Here is a 23,498-nt window from a genome sequence, read left to right on the forward strand (position 1 = left end):
TCCAAGTGACTGTTAATTCTGTCCTGGATTATCGTTTCATTTTCTTAATTTTTCCTCACTATCAACCACACGGCCAATTTTTGGATCATCTGCAAACTTCTTAATCATGCCCCCTACATTTAAGTCTAAATCACTAATATATATACACAAAAAGCAAGGGACCTAGTACTGAGCCCTGTGGAACCCCATTGGAAATAGCTTTCCAGTCACAAAAACACCCGTAGATCATTACCCTGCTGCAGAACATCTCCTCGGAGAGGATTGGGGGTGAGTCTCTCTCTCTCTCGCGGTTCTTTTTACCGCTTTAATGTATTTAATCCAATAAGAAAATAAATCTCTAAACAGAAGAATTAATTTATCTGGGACTACAAAACAGGACAGTTTAAAGGCTGATTTTAAAAAAAAAATTGCAATTGCAAGTGATCATAAGTGACGCTCTTAATCATTTCTTGTAACGCACTTAATTGCAACTTGCGTTTATATAGCGCCCTTAACATCCCCAAGGAGCTCCAAGAGACTAAAATGACGGAATTTTTTTTTAATGCATCTTTATATGTTCACGAACGCCTGTCTCCAAAATCTAGGTCCCTACACATGCTGTGAATTGCCAATTTATAGCCTCATACTTTCAAAAGCGATTTTGATTATTAAAAAATTTACTGCTTGTTGATTCAGGCTGAAACCTATTGCATTATGAATTTTGGCAGTGACGTCTAATTTTTTAAGTTTGAGAAGGCTCTAAGTAAACAATTTATATTTTTTTATAGTGAACACAGGAAAAATGGCTGAAAGTTTAGAGTGGGGGGAATTCGTGAACAAAAAACAATATAATTTTTTTAGTTTTCCTCAAAAGAGCCCGTTTAGCCTTCTCGCTGTTCATAGTCAACAGCCATAGGAACATAGGAACAGGAGTAGGCCATTCAGCCCCTCGTGCCTGCTCCACCATTTGATAAGATCATGGCTGATCTGTGATCTAACTCCATATACCTGCCTTTGGCCCATATCCCTTAATACCTTTGGTTGCCAAAAAGCTATCTATCTCACATTTAAATTTAGCAATTGAGCTCGTATCAATTGCCGTTTGCGGAAGAGAGTTCCAAACTTCTACCACCCTTTGTGTGTAGAAATGTTTTCTAATCTCACTCCTGAAAGGTCTGGCTCTAATTTTTAGACTCCTAGAATCCCCAACCAGTGGAAATAGTTTCTCTCTATCCACCCTATCCGTTCCCCTTAATATCTTATAAACTTCGATCAGATCACCCCTTAAACTTCTAAACTCTAGAGAATACAACCCCAAATTGTGTAATCCCTTGTGTTAACCCTTGAAGTCCGGGTATCATTATAGTAAACATCTGGATTAAAGTTTTACTCTCTAAAGCCTGTGTGGGACCCATCATTGTGTGTACCTGGACTAAAGCACCTGGGATGATAGATGTGCCTTTGTGGCTGTACCTAACTCGCTGAAGACAGTGGGTGAATCAAACCATTTGATTTGCAAGTCGGACTTGGGTGGTTAACACGGTTGTCTCCACCCCTTAACAAGATAGGCAGCCTTCAAAAAGCAACCTTCCTGAATGGCAACTACAGGAACGGGGAAAGAGAAAAAAAACTCACAAACTAAACCATGAGAAGCTCCGACTCCCTAAACATTACCCCCGAAATCCTGAACCAGTTGCTGGATTTTTTTAACCTCTCCCGCAAGGAATTCATCCAGACGTACAAACTCCAGCCGCTGATCTATATCCCCGAGCTGCCGTTCACCGCCAAGGTAACTTTCGTGGTGACCTACAGCCTGATCTTCACGCTGGCTTTCTTTGGAAACAGCCTGGTGGTATGTATTGTGATCCTGGGAAAGGGGGCTCGGACTGTCACGACCATTTTCATCTGCTCCCTGGCGGTCAGCGACCTGCTCATCACTTTCTTCTGTATCCCATTCACCCTGTTGCAGAACATCTCCTCGGAGTGGATTGGTGGTGAGTCTCTCTCTCACTTCTTTTTTTCAGCTTTAATGTATTTAATCCAATAAGAAAATAAATCTCTAAACAGAAGAATTAATTTATCTGGGACTACAGGCTGATTTTTTTTTTAAATTGCAGTTGCAGGTTATTACACTTCTGTAAGTGACATTCTTAATTAAGCATTTCTTGTAATGCACTTAATTGCAACTTGCGTTTATATAGCGCCCTTAAGGAGCTCCAAGAGACTTAACTAAAAAGTTACAGCATGTGTAGGGACCCAGACTTTGGAGACGTTCGTGAACATACACAGATGCAGTTTACTGCATCTGTGTATGTTCACGAACGTCTCCAAAGTCTGGGTCCCTACACATGCTGTGAACTGTCAGTTTACATCCCCATACTTTCAAAAGCAATTTTGATCTTTTAAAAAAAAATCTTTGCAAACTCAGCAAGGCACAGTCAGCCCGAGCCAAAGGGAAGGATTTATTTGCAATAGCAGGGGATCGTTAAAGTGAGTTTTTATTGATTTCCATTGATAGATTCCCACCTGCAAAATTCTGGGGTTCTAAGATGCGCCTGGGCTGTGTTGGTGATGTCATAACCCAATGATGTAACAATGTGACGTGCAGCCACAGGTATGATGATGTCACTAACATCCCAGGAACTGGTTTTTAGTCCCAAGTCCATAAGGCTGGAGTTAAGTTCATCCCCGATGCAATATTCTGCCTCTAAAATTGTGGGAAAGATTTTCCTTTTAAAGGGATTGAGTTTTCTTAATAACCAGAAGATGTTTTCCACAAGTAACCTTGGAATATACATTTAGCTTCCAGTTTCATCGGTTAATATGGGTTACACAACAACAACTTGCATTTATATAGTGCCTTTAACGTAGTAAAACGTCCCACGGTGCTTCACAGGAGCATAATCAGGCAAAATTTAACACCCCTTTTTCAGTCATCTCCATGTATATTGAGATTGGAAACTCTCCTTCCAAATAATATGAAATGCTTCAGTTCATCATTAGATAGGCCTTGAGGTGGACTCGAACAGCCTTTCCATGAAACTTCTGGGAAATGTAGTTAGTCGACTGAAAATCCATTACTGGCGTGTCAACCTGTATCAGGTACTTAGTGTCAGAAATACATTGTTGCACATACTGCTCCCACAGTGTGTATTTAGCCTGAACATCAGCAGATAGTGACATTTCATCTTTGTAGCTTGTTTGAGTAAAATTGACAAATAGTGCCAAGTTATATACAGCCTGATTAGGCAGTGAATTGAGGCTGTCTAATTTTAAATGTAAAATACAAGTGAACTTCTTTATAAAAAGTGCCCAAGAATGAAGGTAAAGAAGCCAGAACGATATGATATTTAGAACATATTACTTCTTTAGACTGTTGAAAAATAATGGTTATGTTATTATTCACAGTTCAAGCAATTTCCACTGGTCAGTGAGTCAGTAAATTGTTGGTATAAATTTAAAGTGCTAAGCACATTAGGAGAAATGATTTTACACAGATGGTTTTTAGTACATGGAATTCCTTACCAGCGGTGGGAGCAGAACCCATAAAAGTTTTTAAAAGGGAAGTACATAAATATTTGAAAAAGGGAAAAAAAAATTAAGGGCATGTGGGAAGGGCGGAGGAATGGACCGAGTGAATAGCTGCTTTAGAGACCGGTGCAGATATTTGTGGGCTTTCTGTGTCTTTTTGTTAGTGTTGTGCTTGTTGTCTTGAGTTTTATTGCTGTTCCAAATTAAAAACTGATTTTCTGTGAACTTACCTTGCTTTTTGAGCTACAAATTTTCCGCCTTTTTTTTTACGGTAAAAATAACTCCACAAAAACATAGGTTTTGAAATCGGCAATAAAAACAGACTTTAATGATCCTAAGCTATAGCTATCCAGATTGGGGCATCTCTTTCTGAGAGTGAACCTTGCAGCAACAGCTCTACACAAGTTGTACGAGACCTTAAGGGTGAAGCTACACTGCTAATTATACACTGCTTAAAAACTTTAACTCTGTTAACATCTTCCAGTTCTGACGAAAGGTCTTCGACCTGAAACATTAACTCTGTTTCTTTCTCCACAGATGCTGCCTCACTTGCTGAGCTTCTTCAGCATTTTCTGTTTTTATTTCAGATTTCCAGCATCTGCAGTATTTTGCTTCTGCTAATTATACAGGTGGTTTTGGCTCTGCATTGACACAAAGAAGGCAGTCAAACTTGGCAGCCAGGTCTTGAGCAAACCCCTGAGCGCACTAAAGCCAAGTGGCCTGGGATTTTATAGGGCCAACTCCACAGGTGCTCACAGGTAGTGGGACATTGTGGGCAAATAGCTATGATTTTCTATGTACTAGTTTTAGTGGACTGTAAATCGTGAGCTGAGTGCTTGCAATTTCCTGTGAGTTCTCTGCCGGATGTGTGGGAGTGCAGAACTCGACTTGATAAGCTTAATGTTCAGCGTTATTAATATTAAGAGCAAGCAGGCACTCCCACCCACACTCTCCTACAGCTATTAATGAGAGTCACCAACCTCAATGTGAGCTTCAATAGGCAGCAGAACTTGGATCTACTAATTGTATCTCTCTTTCCACAGATCTAAATCTGTCACCTGCAGTATACATGCAGCCTAAATTCTATATTTCATCCAGTTTGTTCAGTCCATAGTACAACTTTGAACATCCTCCCATTGTCTAAAACTGCATGTTAAAAAGTATATTTCACGGAAAATAACCTGTTTAGATACTTCATGATGGAAAACATCGATACTTTGAAAGTTGCACAGGTGGTTTTGCCATCCTTACCAACCCTTTTAAATGTTTAAAGATAAAATTTGGAACGGGTAGAATATTTCCAAAAGTGAGATGATGGGTACCTGCTGCTTAAAGCATCACCCAGAAAACCCTGCTGGGAAGATGTGTATTTTAATTTTTAAGATGAAGCTTTTTGGAGGATTGTAATGGATCTCCTTTAAAAAACAACAAACAAAACCAGAGGTGAATATTCAGTTTTAGCTGACATGGTAGTCAGTTTGCTAAGTTCAACAACAACATACATTTAACATAGAAAAACATCCCAAGGTGCTTCACAGAAGTGTAATCAGGCAAATGTAGATGCCGAGCCAAAGGAAATACTCGGAAGGGTGATTATAAGCTTGGCCTAGGAGGTAGGTTTTAAGGAAGCTCTTAAAGGAGGAGAGGGAGGTGGGAGTGGAGGGGTTTAGGGAGGGAATTCCGACGATTAATGCCTAAACAGCTGAAGGCACGGCCACCAATGGTGGGGTGAAGGGAATGAGGGATGCACAAGAGGCCAGAGTTGGAGGAATGCAGAGTTCTTGGACTCTGGTTCCCTCTCCTCAGGTATTGCCCCCTCTCTTTCAAAACGACCGTCACCCCCAACCCCACCTGAAAAATCCACCTGTGACTCCTCTGTCCTCGAATCCCAGCATAGCATCTCCAATCGCCATTCTTCAATGTATTGTCACCTCTCAAAACTTTGCTCATTTTCTCACAACTCCAATTAGCTTTCCATCCCTGCCACAGCACTGAAATGACCCGAACCAAAATCTCATAGTTACTGTGTGTAGTGGTGAATTATCACTCTTCATTCTCCTTGAATTTGCAGCTTTTGACATGGTCAACCACACCATTCCGTCCCAGTATCTTTCCTCTGTTGTCCAGCTCAGTTGGATTGCTGTTGCTTGTTTTCACTCTTCCTATCCGATCATAGCTAGATTTTCTCCAGCAATGGCTTCTCTTCCTGCCCCCAAATGGTTACTTCCGGAGTACCGTAAGAATCCACCCTTGGCCCCCCTCCTCTTCCATATCTCCCGCCTCTTGGTGACATCATCCACAGACAAGTTTCCACATGTACGCTGACAACACCCAGGCTCTATCTCTCCACTTCTCTGTGTTGTGAGGCTACATGTCTGATTATCGTGTTGTGGATGAGCCACAATGTCCTCCAGTTAAACACTGGGAAGACTGAAACCATCGTCTTTAGCTCCTGCCACAAATGTCGTACCCTCACCACTGATTCCATGCCCCTCCCGGCCATTGTCTCAGGCTGAACCAGATTGTTTGCAGGCTTGGCGTCTTATTTGACCCTGAGCTGAGCGTCCAACACTAAATACTCTCCTTTACCAAAACCGCTTACTTCAGTCTCTGTAAGATCACCCGCCTCTGCCTCTGCTTTAACCCATCTGCCACTAAAACCCTCATCCACATTTTTGTCACTTCCACACTCGATTATGCCAATACTGTCCTGGCTGACCTTTCATCCTCCATGCTCCATAAACTTGAGTTCATCCAAAACTTTATCCCACACCAGGTCCCACTTACCTATCACCCTTGTCCTTGCTGACCTACATTGGCTTCCAGTCCCCCAATGCCTCCAATTTAAAATTCTCATCCTCGTGTTTAAATCCTTTCTTGGCCTCACCCCTCTCTACCTCTGTAACCTCCTCCAGTCCTGGAACACTTCCCCAGACTTCCCTGTTCCTCTAACTCTAGCCTTTCAGAAACATAAAGACACAAGAACAGGAGTAGGCCTTTCAGTTCCTCAAGTCTGCTCCGCCATTCAATTAGATCTGTTCCGCCATTCAATTAGATCATGGCTGATCTGTATTTTAACTCAATCTGCCCGTCTTGGTTCTGTAACCCTTAATACCCTTAATTGCTATGTAATACCCTTGCCTTACAAAAATCCATCAATCTCAGTTTCAAAATTTTCAATTGACCTAGCCTAGTTCTGGAAGCAATAGTGCTAGGTTATTATAGGGGCAATTTACCCCAATCTACACTCAGCGCTATTACAGGAAATCTGTGTGCAGAGCTATCTGACATTCATTTGCCTGTAATGTACATTGCGACATCCTCTTTACCGTGTCCAGGTAAAGCTCCAGTGAACCTGTAGAGGAAATTCGGGGGATAATCCTGTTCAGGTATGGAATGGGGGCCTAAGGATTAGCACTAATTTTTCCTGTGTGTCGCACCTGTTTTTCAGGCCCCTTATCTGGGCACTAAAGAGAGGAAAACCCCTTTTAAATCTTACAAAAATATTTTCAAAAGGGAATTGGATAAATACTTGAAGGGGAAACATTTGCAGGGCTATGGGGAAAGGGCAGGGGAGTGGGACTAATTGGATAGCTCTTTCAAAGAACCGGCACAGGCATGATGGGCCGAATGGCCTCCTTTTGTGCTGTATGATTCGTTGTAGATTAACATTGTCAGTCAAACTTTCTGTAGATATTTTCCAATCCTTTAACTGACCTTTGATTTCCAGGGGCTTTTGTCTGCAAGATGATTCCTTTTGTTCAGACTACAGCTGTAGTGAGCTGCATCCTAACAATGATGTGCATAGCTGTGGAGCGATATCAAGGGATAGTGCACCCACTGAAGAGGCACTACATGAACACAAGGGCATATAAAATGCTTGGTAGGTCTTCTATAGAATAATCCTTGTTATGTAGACAAATGCAGTAGCCATCGTGTACCAGCACCGGCCCACAAATAGCCCGAGATGAATTACCAGTTAATTATTTTTTTTTTGGATTTGTTGATTGAAAGAGGAGTGTCGAGGAAGCCATAAGGTGAGCTGCCTGCTCTTCTTTGAGTGGCCCATGAGATCTTTAATCTCCACTCGAAACACCAAATAAAGAGCAGTCAGAGCTCCAGTTTATTCCTTCATCCAATGGATTGCACCACCGATGGTGCACAGCTCCCTCTGTATTGCACTGGAGTGCTCACCTAGATCTGAGTTCATTATCTTGGGATGCGACTTGAACCTTCTGACCTAGAGGGGATTAGCTTCCGACTGAGCCAAGCTGATACAACGTCATGCAGAAAATTAGCAGTAGATAGTGCGTTATTTTCAAAATGAAATTAAGTGCAAATGCTCATTGGAGCTAATTTTAGTTACAAGCGTAAGTCAACATTAATTGGTTAAGAATGTTAATTGTATCATGTGATTTATATCAGTTAGTGTTAATTGTATTAGGTGGTGTGTGTCAATTGGGGACTCTCTGGTATCTTTTTTATATGAGAGTTTACCCAGGGTGTGGGGTGTGTGTAATGGGGAACTCTGAATTATCTGAAGCAACTGAAGACCAGACTCGAGAATTCCATCCATCCTTCACCACTTGGCTATCCAATTTATAATAAAGAACTGGTGCCAAGTTCACTAAAAAGGGCAAGTGCTGATAGCACTCAATTTTCTGGTGTAATCTCATTTATATAATTGTTCACAGGTCCAAGTGCAGACTTGGATGGGTCTAGGGAGCACGTGTGTGATGGGAGAGTGAAATTTAAAGGAATTTGGCCTTTTAAGGGGAGTGTCGCAAAAGAAAGCCATTGGAGAGCCTTAAGAGTCGCCTCAACCCATTAGCAGCTGTTACAAAAGCTGAAGGGGCAGGGGATTAATAAGTGGCAGGCAACAATGAGGGGAAAGGGAGTCTGTACACCAGTGATGGAATTGGCCAGCACTTGACCAAACAGTTTGGCCTGTGAAGTCGAGGTGGGATGGCTGTGAGGAGGGCTGCCCTCTATGCCACTCCATGGCACCATGCCCATATCAGCAACAACAACAATTCAAATTTATATAGCGCTTTTAATATAGAAAAATATCCAGCACGCTTCACAGAGGCAATCAAGGCATAAATGGGCGCCAAGCTAACGGCAGAGTTTATTAGGAGGGGTGAACAAAAGCTTGGCCAGAGGTGGGTTTTAAGGAGCGTCTTAAAGGAGTAGAGGGAGGTGGAGAGGAAGAGGGAACTCCAGAGCGTGCGGCCTTGATGGCTGAAGAAACGACTGCCAATGTTTGGGTGCGGGGGACGCACAAGAGGCAAGAATTGGAGGAACAGAGACTTCTGCGGGGCTTGTAAGGCTAGAGGAGATTAGAGAGACAGAGGGGAGTGGGGTCTAGAAGGGATTTAAACACCAGAATGAGAATTTTAAATTGGAGGCATTGGGGTGCCAGAAGTCAATATAGATCAGCAAGGGTAAGAGTGAGATATGAGTGGGACTTGGTGCTGGATAAGATATGGGTAGCATAAGTTTACAGTGCATGGAGGATGGGAGACCACCCAGCGGAGCATTGTAACAGTCAGGTCTGGAGGTGGCAAATGCATTGATGAGAGTTGCAGCAGCAGATGGGCTGAGGCAAAGGCAGAGGCAGGCGAAGTTATGGAGGTGGAAGTAGGTGGTCTTTGTGATGGAGAGAATATGGGGTTAGTAGCTCAGCGTGGGGTCGAATAGGACACTGAGGTTGTAAACAGTCTGGTTGAACCTGAGACAGTGGCCAGGGAGGGAGATGGAATCAGCTTACAAGGGTACAGAGTTTTGGTTGGGGGCCAAAGACAATAGTTTCAATCTTCCCAGTGTTTAACTGGAGGAAACTGTGGCTTATCTAAGACTGGATGTTGGACAAGCAGTGGAGGAGTCGAGAGAGGGCAAAATTATTACCCTGCAGGGGAAACCTGCAACATGGGGGAAAAAAGCAGTGCGTTCTCATGCTGCTCTTCGCTTTCTCATGGGAAATTGATGAAGGAGTTAGCCTGGCAAACAAGGCAGCTATCACTTGCTTGATGCATCAGTGCACTGCTGATTGTGAAATGTGGCAGATATCTCCTGTGGCTTGAAAGGATCGATTGGGATAGAAACTCAATGCTGTGGTCACCTTGACAGGCAATGGCGGAGCCGTCCGCCCCCCCACCCCGAGTCCTGGAACTTGTCTGAAGTTCTGGCTCAAGGAGATGGCAATTTCCATGACTACCTCCGTAGTGGAGTGTGGGCAGCAAAGGCAGATCGCCTAAGGCATGTCTAAGTAAGTGCGCCTTGGTCTGCAGAAACAGTGATTGGTTAAGACCAGGTGTGGCATGACCGCCTCAGGTATAGATGCATCTTCCTCTTGAGCCTCCTCATATTCTCGCGTTGCTGCTCCTAAACCTGGAAACAAAGAGGTTTATTTAGTACAACATCCAACTGTACTTGTAGAAACGTGGGGGAGAAATTCAACTCATGGGTGTCTGTTTTGCGCCTGAAAAAAGGGGCGGCCAGGAGTTGACAATCGGGACGGGGGACACTTCAGCCACCTCATTGACGCCCAAGGCCCACCTGGTGCTACATTCAGGCTGGCCTGTAAATGGGCGAGTAGCCCACCCGCCCAAAACAGGCGTAAGGCAGCTTTACTTTGCAAATTGGGGTCCTACACCAGTTTTAGGACCCCGATGCAAAATTCAGGTCCAAATTAGCGCAGCGTGCCCCGTGCAAACTCCGCCTAGTTGCACCAGGTCTTGAGCGGCCTAATCAGCGGTCCTTAAAGGGCCCACCGAAGGCTCAGAAAGTGGACACACATCGTATTCAAAGTTATATTTTTGTGAGGCAGGAGGTGGCCATCAAAAAAAAATCCAAAACTAAAAATATTATGCTGTAACCGAATTCCGCAACAGAAACAATACCAAAAAAAAACCTGAATGAACCAGAACACTGCAGCAAAACAAAGTTCTACAACTAATATTACCACTTTCTTTTAAAAGTACAAAATGGCTGAAGATGCCTTCAATGCAGCATCCATTTTAAATAGTTGCTCAACAAACTCTGTACATTCCCGGAGCTCACACTGGAAATTACAGCATAGAATAATTAACATAATTTTGGAAGCATTAATAAGGCGAGTTACGTGGAAAAGGCACCTCTTTCCTTAAAACACGACTTGGTCACAAGAATGCTGCTCTGAGTGAATTGAGTGCCAAAGAGATTATAGTCGACCAATTGACGCTGGCACAACCATCTTACCTCACCAGAGAGAGAGAGAGAGAGAGATAATGACTAAGTTTATCTGGGTGCTTGACCGAAGCTGCTTTTCTGGAGTGTGAGTGTGAGTAGGTGTGTGAGTGAGTTTATGTGTGAGCATGTGAGTGTGTAAGCGTGACTGCGTGTGAGTGTATGTGTCTGTGTGTATGTGAGTAGGTGATTGTGAGTGTATGAGTGTGTGTGTGTGTCTGTGTAGGTGAGTGTGAGTGTATGAGTGTGTGTGTGTCTGTGTAGGTGAGTGTGAGTGTATGAGTGTGTGTGTGTCTGTGTAGGTGAGTGTGAGTGGGTGAGTGTGTGTGTCTGTGTAGGTGAGTGTGAGTGTATGAGTGTGTGTGTCTGTGTAGGTGAGTGTGAGTGTATGAGTGTGCGTGTGTCTGTGCAGGTGAGTGTGTGAGGCCCTCTGCCTATTAACTACAGATTATAGATGTCAATAATGTACAAAAAATGTACTGATTACAAACAAGTCAGGACTCAGAATAACTGCAAAACCTTAGGATTCAAACCAGAGGAACAAAACGTCAGTGTGAAACAAACAGCCATCCACTGCATACACGTGAAGGTTAATTCTACAATCCTGAGCTTCCAGCGGGAAGTCGCACTCTAAGGGAGTTCAGGTCAGATATTGGACCAGAATTTGCTGGGAAAATAACAGCAAGTTTAATGCACACACTGTTATTAGTGTGTAATATGTGTGTACATGAAATTGCTGCATTTGTGCAGCAAATTAAACTCATGCAGAAAGTTAGGACTGGTACTTAACAGCGTAAGGACCCTCTTAATGATGAGATTTATTTTCTTGTAATGCCAATCTACCTTTCCAGCCCAGAAAGGGAACAAGTGAAACTGTGGAGTCTCATTCAATCAATAGGTAGGCAAATGGTACATTAGTCTTCATTGCAAGGGGGTTGGAGTCTAAGAGAAAAGAGGTCTTGCTCCATTAGATAGGGCTTCTGGTGAGACCACACCTGGAGTACTGTGTACAGCTTTGGTCTCCTTACCTAAGGAAGGATATACTTGCCTTTGAGGGGGTGCAAAGAAGGTTCACTAGATTAATTCCTGGGATGAGAGGGTTGTCCCATGAGGAGAGATTGTGTAGAATGGGCCTTTATTCTCTGGAGTTTAGAAGAAAGAGGGGTGATCTCATTGAAACGTATAAAATTCTTAGAGGGCTTGACAGGGTAGATGCTGAGAGATTGTTTCCCCTGGCTGGAGAGTTTAGAACTAGGGGTCATGGTCTTGAGATAAGGGGTCAGCCATTTAGGACCAAGGTGAGGAAAAATGTCTTCACTCAGAGGGTTGTTAATCTTTGGAATTCTGTACCCCAGAGGGCTGTGGATGCTTTGTCATTGAATATATTCAAGACTGAGACCGATAGATTTTTGGACTCTAGGGGAATCAAGGGATATGGGGATAGGGCGGGAAAGTGGAGTTGAGGTAGAAGATCAGCCATGATCTTATTGAATGGCGGAGCAGGCTCGAGGTGCCGTATGGCCTACTCCTGCTCCTATTGTGTTCTTCCTACAGATATTAAATTGTTCAAAGAGATTTTTTAAATTTAAAATTTAAATTTTTTTCTCACTTTTCCTCTCTGTCTCTTTTTTCTCTCTTAATCCAACCTTTCTGCCCCTCTCTTTATTTCTCTTTCTTTATCTAATTTGACTCTAATTCACCCTATTTCATAGTCCGTCAATCCTCTTTTTTTTCTCAATCCTTAAATCTCATTGGTTAATGAGATGGACTGTCTCACGAAGGTCTGAGATGCCCCATTGACCTCACTGCACCGTTATCAGCTCGCACTTCCAGCAACTTGCGGCGCATAAAATTTTTGAGCTGAGGGGGCGAGGGTAAAAGTCTAACTAACGGGTCACCCTGAGAGATGCCCCACTCCAGCAGGATTTGGCTCGTTCTGATTCTCTGACCGCCGCTAACAGCGATCATGGCTCCTCGCCGGGATCCTGGAATTAGCCGTATCGCATGAAACCACTCTCCACAGTGACAACAGAACTAATTTCTCCATCTGTACCATCTTCCAGTGTTATAAGGTTTATTGTCCCTGACTGAAAACTGAGTCCTACTAATGTGTACTTTTCATTACCAGGGATCGTGTGGGCAGTGGCTCTGTTCGTTGGCTCTCCTATGCTGTACATTCAACAGCTTGAGGCAAGTTCCCCCAGTTTCTTTATATTAACACATCTCTCAAAGTAAAAACATTTTTGATTCATTGACTCAATTTAATGTATACATAACCGTTTTAGAGTCATAGAGTCATAGAGTTATACAGCACGGATAGAGGCCCTTCGGCCCATCGTGTCCGCGCCGGCCATCAGCCCTGTCTACTCTAATCCCATATTCCAGCATTTGGTCCGTAGCCTTGTATGCTATGGCATTTCAAGTGCTCATCCAAATGCTTCTTGAATGTTGTGAGGGTTCCTGCCTCCACAACCCTTTCAGGCAGTGAGTTCCAGACTCCAACCACCCTCTGGGTGAAAAAGTTCTTTCTCAAATCCCCTCTAAACCTCCCGCCTTTTACCTTGAATCTATGTCCCCTTGTTATAGAACCCTCAACGAAGGGAAAAAGCTCCTTAGTATCCATCCTATCTGTGCCCCTCATAATTTTGTACACCTCAATCATGTCCCCCCTCAGCCTCCTCTGCTCCAAGGAAAACAAACCCAATCTTCCCAGTCTCTCTTCATAGCTGAAGCGCTCCAGCCCTGGTAACATCCTGGTGAATCTCCTCTGCACCCTCTCCAAAGCGATCACATCCTTCCTGTAGTGTGGCGACCAGAACTGCACACAGTACTCCAGCTGTGGCCTAACCAGTGTTTTATACAGCTCCATCATAACCTCCTTGCTCTTATATTCTATGCCTCGGCTAATAAAGATGTGGAGATGCCGGTGATGGACTGGGGTTGACAATTGTAAACAATTTTACAACACCAAGTTATAGTCCAGCAATTTTATTTTAAATTCACAAGCTTTCGGAGGCTACCTCCTTCCACATCGTTCACCTGAGGAAGGAGGTAGCCTCCGAAAGCTTGTGAATTTAAAATAAAATTGCTGGACTATAACTTGGTGATGTAAAATTGTTTACAATCGGCTAATAAAGGCAAGTATCCCATATGCCTTCTTTACCACCTTATCTACCTGTTCCGCCGCCTTCAGGGATCTGTGAACTTGCACACCAAGATCCCTCTGACCCTCTGTCTTGCCTAGGGTCCTCCCATTCATTGTGTATTCCTATTTTCTGAGATAATGGCCCAGATTTTGCATTTATATAGCGCCTTTAATGTAGTAAAGTGTCCCAAGGCGTTTCACAGCAGAGCAATCAAACAAAATTTGACTCTGAGCCACGTAAGGAAACATTAGGACAGGATGACCAAAAACTTGGTCAAAGAGGTAGGTTTTAAGGAGCGTCTTAAAGGAGGAGAGAGGGGCGTAGAGGCGGAGAGGTTTAGGGAGGGAATTCTAGAGCTTAGAGAAGGCATGGCCGCCAATGGTGGGACAATGGAAATCGAGGTTGCACAAGAGTCCAGAATTGGAGGAACGCAGAGATCTCGGAGGGTTGTAGGGCTGGAGGAGGTTACAAAGATAGGGAGGGGAGAGGCCATACAGGGATTTGAACACCGGGGGTGAGAATTTTAAAATCAAGGTGTTGCCAGACCGGGAGCCAATGTAGGTCAGCGAGCACAAGGGTGATGGCTGAACGGGACTTGGTGCGAGATTGGCGAAATTCAGGATGCGCATCACCAATCTCGCCATTGCCGAAAAATCTGGGCCAAAGTAAAATTAATTGTCGACTGACCTGACTTGCAAGTCTTTTGGTGAGCCATGTTTAAGCAATGAAGTAGCTAATCCAATAATAAGCAACTGTTTTAAAAGCAGGCCGTGCTTTGTATCCACAGGTGAAATACGATTTTCTCTATGACCGCCATTATGTTTGTTGTCTTGAATGCTGGAACTCGCTTTCACTTCGACAAGCCTACGCCACTTTCATCTTGGTAGCACTGTTCCTGTTGCCACTCACGGCAATGCTAGTGCTTTATACCAGAATTGTATTTGAGCTCTGGATCAAGAAACGTGTTGGAGATGGCTCCATTTTAAATGCCCTGAACCAAAGTGAAATTTCCAAGATCACAAGGTGAGCATTTTTCCCAAATATCACATAGAGTTACACAGAATTTACAGCAAAGAAGCAGGCCATTTGGCCCAACTGGTCTATACTGGTGTTTATGCTCAACACGAGCCTCCTCCCACTTTAACTCATCTAACACTATCAGCATATCCTTCTATTCCTTTCTCCCTCCTGTACTAATCTAGATTCCCCTTAGAGGCATCTAGGCTATTCACCTCAACTACTCCATGTGGATTTTTTTTTGGCCAATTGTCTTCTCTTCCCTCCTTTCCTGGAGCCATTGATTCCACATTGTGATACAGTTCCATAGGCACCAGGCAGGCGCCAATACCTCACCCAAGTGGTCTTTATCCACATATGAGCTTGGGCTCTGATTGTTACCGTCCGATTTGACTTTGTGGGGGAGGCGAGCCCGATCCTGTTTTCCAGCAGGGGTCGACTGATAGTGATCAGGAATGGGAACCCTTCCTGAACCCAGTGGAACTGAGGCATACTGCTGTCTAGGCATGAGAGCAGCTAACTCAACACAGGCCAGGGATCGACCCTTCGACCTTCCTGACAACATGTATAATAATAATCATGAAACAAGTTATTCTTAAAAAGGAGTTTGAATTGACTTTTGAGATATATTTACTCAATGTTTGTAAATTCAAAAAATTATTTGTGATAGTTTTTAGTGCACACATAAGATATGATGAAAATATTCCAGCTAATGAAATTGCTTGAAATTTTGGCGGTTTTTAGCAATTATATTAAGGACTTGTTAACTCAATTTTGACTTAATTAGACAAAAATAAGTGGGACAAGTAGGATAATGCATGACAGAGTGGGTAAGCACACTGCCTTTTTGAATCTGGGATTAGGCCAAAATGATGGGCTCAAAGATCTCTCATGCTTGCTGAAATAAGTTTGGGCAGGCTCAACGCAATTGGTAATGAATGCTATTCTATACCTTTTTAAATTGGCAACAATTGGCACTGTTGCTTAAGGATGGGCGGTGAAGAGAAATCGCAGGAGTGATGACTCTTTGGAGATTAAGGTTAAGCCCCTTAACAGGGCAGAGTAAACAGAGTCTCACCCTGAATTTTGCTGTACTATACCCCATGTTGGGATGCTTCGTGGGTGCCCAAAATGGAATGGCGTTTGGTTTTCCAGCACTTACATCCTTCACTTGAAGTAGTTAAATTCTTTGAAGCTTTTCATAGAGTTAAGTAGATAATATCATAATTCATTTTGCATATAATATGCCTTTAAATATTTATTATTCCAGTAATGTATAGTATACGTAAGATATGAAATAACATTTACATTTGTTTGATACCTATATCCAATTTTTAATATGCTCACTTATCGAGGACTGACAGTGATTTACATCTTTCTTAAGGAAGAAGAAACGAGCAATAGTCATGATGGTAACGGTTGTTGTGCTTTTCACCATATGTTGGGCTCCATTCCATGTGGCACATATGCTATTTGAATACAGTAAGTTAATCGTTGATATATCCCGTTTTAATTAGTTTAATTCGCTACGTTCGCCATTACATTCTAACACTGTTGAGACAATCTTATTTTCTACAAGTTAGATAATTGATTTATTAACAACAGCATTTCCAACACCTTGATGGTCCAGTAATGAAATAGCACTGGTATAGAGGGTGGGGTACCTGGGGCAGCTGCAGCCCAGATTATTATTGTGGGCCCCATTCTTGCTTCTCGGGAACCCACAAAAATAATGCGACACTTACCTTTAGTGGGCCTCTTCGGTTCTATCACCCGTGGAACTGGTTGGAGAGTGCACTGTGCAGGCTCCGCCCAGTTCCGACCTAAAATGGCAATCGGAGTCCTATATAGCTCATGGGATCCCGACTTCCATATTAAATGGGGCCTGTTGACTGAAACGTGCAGGCGTTTTGGACACCCGGCGGTAGGCCCTTTTCAAAATGGAGTCGGTCGTATTGTCAGTGGTAACGGGGTGGGAAGGCCGCTGCCCCTGTTAACGCCAGGTGAAGACAGTCAAAATCGACTCCGTAGAGTCAGGTTTGGGGTGGGGGCATTCCACGGTACAATGGGAGGACTATTTGAGGGAGCTTTACTCTAGAGCTACCTGTTTTTAAAACAATGAGATAACCTGAATGGCAGATTGAAACGTTCACTGTAAACCCATCCAGTTTACACATTTCTTCTTTTGTTGCAATCAATTCCAGCCTTTGCCCTACTCCCTGCACTAAATCGGTAACGGACAAGAACAAGTCTTGCCCCTAGATCCCTGGTTGCATGTTTGAGCAGACAAATTCTCAAGTCTATCGAAGCAAAAGCTAAGTTAAGATTCAACTCTTTGATCTGACCTTGGACTATATTTTCCTTTCTTTCAATTGTTGGGCCATCTCACAAAAATGGAAGGGCTCAGTGAGTTTGTCCGGTGAGTAGCAGAGCCATATAATTTGGGAGGGATCCAGGTTCGATCCTTGGATCTGTGCGGAAATAGCTGGGCTCAGCTGGGGTGATGGTCAGAGCACTGTAATTGGCCTCAGCACCCCTGGATTGATGAAGGAAAACAGTGGCTGGAATTTCCAGCACCTGAATTCTATTCAGTGCTTACCTGGTGGATGTCAGCTGATGCCTCATGTGGGTTGAATGGGTTGCAAACCCTTCCTGTTGAGACTTGAATAATGACCAACTGAGTGAAGTATCAGAGGGCGGCCAGTAAAGAGCCAGTGCCTTTTAGGAGAGGAGAAAGTTAGCAGAGAAAAAAAATTGAGCGAAACAGGCTTTCTTTTTCCAGTGGTGTATCCAAACTCTTCTGAGAGCTGGGCTTTTTGAACAAAGTGGTGTAGGACCTCTTGGGTGTCTGCCCACTAACATTTGCCTTGCTGGGGCCCCTGTGCCGAGGTTCGGACTGGGGTCTAGATCTGCTCGGACCCCTGACAGGGCTGTGCAACCCTTGCAATTGCACAAATGCCGCCCCTGATGATGACGCGGAAGAGACCAATCGTGCAGAAAACAGACTGCGTTAGGTCTCAGCCTCAGCCTCCCTGGACTGACCGATGCTGTCAGCGGCGGCCGGTAACAGGGGCTGGATCTGCTCGGGGTTCCCTGATTGGGTCGGGTGCCCCTGTGCAACTGCGCGGCCCTAATGCTACCACAGTGTTAACATCACCGCAGGACACAACAACTGACATGTTAAGTGGGACTAATTAACAAGACGTAAAACTCAACACTAAATGGGGCTTTGTAGCTGAGTACAGATAGGTGGTCAAAACTATCATTGCTTGACGATGTAACTTGAGCTCAGTAACAATTCCCATTTGTAAAACACAATTATCCTTCCAACAGTGAGGCAGTGATTGGGCAGGACGTCCACTCACTCGCTGACCCCATTGCAACCCCAACCCATAATTTGTAGGTCGAGATACAATGGTGGCGTCCTGGCAGGACTCTCACCTCCAAGATGGAGCCCCCGCCCCTCGGGCCAAAGGGGAAAGTGAGGCCGTGCTGTGGCAGGAGACCTTAAAGGGACAGAAGAGCCCTGAGGAAGGCAGAGACTGAGGCCTACTGAGTTAAGTGCCGGGGGAGAGTGGAGGGAGTGAAAGCCTATACTACACACTCTCCCTCCATTTGTAAACATCGGGGCCGTTACCGCTGTTACCCCAGGTCTCTCACCAGCCTCTATCAGGTGGTCCAAAGAGTAAGGGCGGGAGGTACCCTTGGACCTACCCCTTCCTACTGGCATTTACATGTGGCAGGCAGGCAAAATTTAGCCCATGTTGATCACTGAAAAAGAGATGGGCTTGTTGGGTCTAGTGGCCATTTCATGTTCCTTTTAATTTGCTCATGGGATATGGGTGACTCTTCCAAAGCCACGTTTGTTGCCCATCTCTAGTTGCCCTGGTGATCTATCACTGCCTTGAGTTACTGAACTCCATAGCAATTGTTTACAACTGAGTGACTTGCTACGTAACTTCTCAGGGCATTTGAGAGTCAACCACGCAGCGTAGGACTGGAGTCACATGTCAGCCGGACCTCTTATGCTCTTAAATGTTGACTGAGTTCTGTTTTCACAGGTAACTTGGCGGAAGAATATGATGATGTCACCATCAATATGGTCATCGCCACTGTGCAAGCTATAGGATTCTTTAACTCCTTCAACAACCCTGTCGTGTACACACTTTTGAATGAAACCTTCAAGAAAAAATGTTTCTCTTTCCTATCATATTGTGTTCACAGGTCACACCGAAATGCCGTTTCAAGTGCGCAAAATCCAAACACAGCCACAAGGCGAAATGCACGGTTGCAAGATCCACACCCAGAGGAAAAAAGAACGTCCAAGAAAAATAATCAGATTGAGCATGTTGAGCTTAACTGGTGTGTGAATCCTAAACCAGTGCCCTGTGAGTCAGGGCAGTTGTCCTTTGTCCCCTGTTTTTCTTCAAAATAGTACCATGGGATCTGAGGCAGATGGGGCCTTGGTTTAAAATTTCATCCAAAAGACGGCACCTCTGACAGTGCAGCACTCCCTCAGTACACACTGAAGTGTCAGCCTGGATTATGTGCTTTAATCTCTGGAATGAGACTTGAACCCATGACCCTCTAACTCAGAGGCAAGAGTGCTACTGCTGAGCCACAGCTAATATTTATGATAAGTGCTAATAAGGTGAGGTCCAATTTGAGGGGATTTATTTTTGGTAGTTATTTTCAAGGTTGCAAATTAGATCCAAATGAGAAAAAAGATCACCAGACCTCATGATAATATTTCTGTAATGGGTCCATAAGCCCATGAAGAGACTCCCTCCCTCGACTGCTTACCAAGTAATAACTGTGCACAGGCTGTTGTTGACCCATATTAAGTTCCTTCCAACATATTCAACATAATTCAAATCTGATCAGTGGAAGGACGGAATATTCAATTTGCAGATCTGGATACATCAGTTCTGAAACAAAGTGGGCAGCCATATCTGAAGGGACAATGCTGGCCCTGATTCTCCAGTCCCTTGCTCCCTGTGAGTGTGGCTGTGCTCTGGGCGCACAGATATCCTATTGTTGCTTATTATCATTGAGTAACACATTGGGGATGATTATTGCGTTGCAACTATCCCGTTTGTGCTTAAGAACGGGGAGGTAGTGGCACCAAAATTGCACGACAGTTCGAAACACCGACTTATCGACGAGTTCCCTGCTATTACCATTTTCAGACGGGCCTCGATCCTGGTGACCAGAGCTCCCTCCTGAAATAGGCAGGGAGCTCGTACGTATATGCTAATCGGGATGAGATGACGCAGTTACGACTCCTGCTGCCATTTTCCTATCTCCCTGCGTTGCTACTGCCATTTCCTGTGATATTTAAAGGGATCCTCGGCTGCTCACGGATAAAGCTGTAGAAAGTTTTGGGAGGTATTTTGCTCGTGGGTTTTTCCAGCTTAAACGGTTTCAAAGTGTTTGTTGTTGATGCTGGGTGTTTTGAACTCTTAAGCGGCTACTGCTATCGCGCTTATTTGTCCATGGAGGTCATTCAAGGAATCCTATTGTGGGGAGAGGAGTAGAAACAGGAACAGATGGAAGGGACAATCATAGCTGCAACTGGAGGGAGACCAAATAGAAGGAGGTGCGCTCATAGGAAGCTTTACCCTCCCAATAGAGGTTATAGGCTCAGGACAAGGTACCTGCAGTTCTCTGGGAAGCGGTGTATTAAGGAGGCTTCGCTTCTCTAGCAAGCCTGTGGCAGTGTTAATCACATCCTGCAAAAAGATCTGCCACAGCTTGGCCCAACAGTGCCTTTTGTAGTCAAGGTCACTGCAGCCTTCAATTTCTTTGTCTTCGGCTCCTTCCAGCCAGCCACAGGGCAAATCAGTAACATCAGTCAATCTGTAGTGTTTGCTTGCATTAAGTGGGTGACTAATGCCTTACTTAATAGAACATACTTTCATCATTTTCCCCATGGTCAACTGGAAACAGCAGGAGCGGGCTCTGGACTTTGCGCAGTTTGTAGGATTCCGCTAAGTCCAGGATGTCATTGACTGCACCCATCTTATCCTGCGGTCTCCTTCACACAACTCGACTGCCTTTATGAATCACAGTGGCATCTGTTCTATTAATGTGGAGCTGGTATCTGATGACCATCAGTGTCTCATGCAGATCTGTGCCCTCTTTCCTGGCAGCTGCCATGATGCTTATATATTGCAGCAATCCTCCAACCCTGCAGTGCTTGCCCCTGCATAGCAAGTGAGAGGCTGGTTGTTTGGAGAGAAGGGCTATCTCTTGCACACTTGGCTCATGACCTCTCAGGAACCTATGCACAGCTGTGAAACTCTGTTACAATCAGGTCCATAGCCCTTATCGAGCAGACCATTGGAGCCCTGAAACAAAGATTCCAATGCGTCGGCAGCTCTGGTAGCTTTACATTGAATTTACAGCACAGAAACAGGCCATTCAGCCCAACTGGTCTATGCTGGTGTTTATGCTCCACATGAGCCACTCTAGTTTATCTAACCCTATCAGCATAACCTTCTATTCCTTTCTTGCTTATGTACTTATCTAGCGTCCTCTTAAATGCATCTGTGCTATTCGCCTTAACTATTACATGTGGTAGCGAGTTCCACATTCTAACCAGTTGGTCATAGATGGGATGAGGTAGGCATGGAGACGAGTAATGTTATGGAGGTGCAGGTAGGTGATCTTTGCGTACATGAGGCTTCAAACTCAACTTGGGGTTGAATAGAAAACCGAGGCTACAAGAAGTCTGGTTCAGGCTAAGATAGTGGAGTGGGATAGAATCAGTGGTAAGGGTATGGAGTTTGTGGAGGGAGCGTGAAGATGATAACTTCAGTCTTCCCAATGTTGACCAAGATTAGATGTCAGACAAGCAGGCAATGGAAGAGTTGAGAGAGGTGGTGGAAAGGCAGAGCTGAGAGTCATCAACGTACATGTGGAAGCTGGTCCTATCTCTGTGGATGATGTTGCCATGAGGACGAGGAGGGGATCAAGGTCAGATCCTTGGGGCCTCTGTAGATAATGATGTGGGAGTCGGCAGAGAAGCCACTGCTGGAGGTGCTCTGACTATGATCAGAGAGCTAAGCGGGAATCGAGTGAGCTGGACAATGGGGGAGATGCATGGCAGGAGGATAATATGGTCGACTCTATCAAAGGCTGCAGAGGGACAAGGAGGGATAATGGACCACAGTCACAATCACAGAGATTGTCATTTGTGACTTTGGTTAGGGCCATTTCGGTATTGTGCCAGTGGTGCAACCTGATTGGAGAGATTCAAACAGGGAGTTGTGAGAAAGATGAGCATGGATTTGGGAGGTGACAACAGATTCAAGGACTTTTGTGAGGACTGGGAGATTGGAGATAGAATGGTAGCTTGCAAGGTCAGAGGGGTGGGTTTTTTGGGGAGGGGATGATGATGTTGGTTTTGGAAAAGAGGGTACGGTACCTGAGGAGAAGGAGTCATTTACAATGTCAGCTAGCATGAGGGCTAGGAAGGGTGGTTGGGTGGTCAGCAATTTAGTGAGAATGTGGTCAAGGGAAGAGGAGGTGAGTCTCATGGACAAGATCAGCTCGGAGAAGGCATGGGCAGAGATTGGAGAGAAAGACGTGGGTTCAGGAATAAGGCAGGGGGAGCAGGCAAAGGAATGGCATGCAAATACATGAATGTGTTTGTTGCTGATATTCCATAGCATGTTTCAAGGCATTAACTACTTAGAACGTGCTTTAGGGGATGATATGACTTTGCAAAGTAGATCTGGACTTTTTGGAGGAACAGTTTGGACTTGTGTGGAATTTGGAGGCTCCAAGGAACATGTGGTCCTGGTGCGCTATATGGGCTTTACTAAGGGGTTAGGGGGCCTCCCTTGGGAGGTAATTTTTATGTTTGGTATTGCCTTGTAATTGTTATGTGGTGAGGTGTCATTTTGCATGATGTGTATTTATTGTGTGAGCAACACATTGTGATTTCATTGCTATCTGCTTTGTATCTTATAAAGCTTCAATAAACAGTTAACACAAAATTAATATCTCTGACAGTGTTGGATTTTTATTGCTTTTTAAAAATGTTTTAAACTCCTGATTGTAGTAATTGGTATTTCCTGCTTCCTGTTGTTATTAGAGATGTTGTCTGGCCATTGGTGTGTCAATCTGTATCAACTCTTAGTATGAATTGCCTCAAAAGCTACAAAATCCATTGTTGTTTTAAGGACAAAATTAAGGGTTCAGTGAAATAAAATATATGAAACACCTATAAGCCCTAATATTCCAACACTCACCTGGCCGGCCTCTCGTCCTCCATCCTCCGTAAACTTCAAGGCGTTTCAGCGAGGCGTAAAGAAAAAATTGCACATTAAGCCAAAGAAAGAGATATTAGAGGGGTGACTCAAAATTTGGGCAGAGGTGGGTTTTAAGGAGGAGAGGAAGGTGATGAGGCAGAGGGGTTTAGAGAGGGAATCCCAGATCATGGGGCCTGGATTGCCGCCAATGGTGGGCCAAGGAGGGGATGCACAAGAGGCCAGAGTCAGAGAAATGGAAAGTTTGGGGCAAGGGGTGGAGGGGTTGCAGTTATTGTTTTAGCAAAGGGACCACATACATCAACATCTCTCTGCACCACTG

At 44.3% G+C, this 23,498-nt stretch overlaps 1 protein-coding gene across 1 annotated transcript; it reads left to right on the plus strand.

Moving 5' to 3' along the window:
- The first annotated feature begins 1,572 nt into the window (after window positions 1–1,572).
- On the plus strand, window positions 1,573–22,885 carry LOC137304150 (pyroglutamylated RF-amide peptide receptor-like). Its single transcript, XM_067972650.1, has 6 exons — window positions 1,573–1,973; window positions 7,241–7,393; window positions 12,866–12,927; window positions 14,671–14,906; window positions 16,285–16,382; window positions 18,962–22,885. Exons 1-6 carry the CDS (start codon window positions 1,625–1,627, stop codon window positions 19,333–19,335), a joined length of 1,272 nt encoding a protein of 423 aa, XP_067828751.1. The 5' UTR covers window positions 1,573–1,624; the 3' UTR covers window positions 19,336–22,885.
- Window positions 22,886–23,498: the final 613 nt, after the last annotated feature.

This window comes from Heptranchias perlo, chromosome 36 (genome assembly GCF_035084215.1).
Source record: "Heptranchias perlo isolate sHepPer1 chromosome 36, sHepPer1.hap1, whole genome shotgun sequence".
In the NCBI taxonomy this organism is placed as follows: Eukaryota; Metazoa; Chordata; class Chondrichthyes; order Hexanchiformes; family Hexanchidae; genus Heptranchias; species Heptranchias perlo.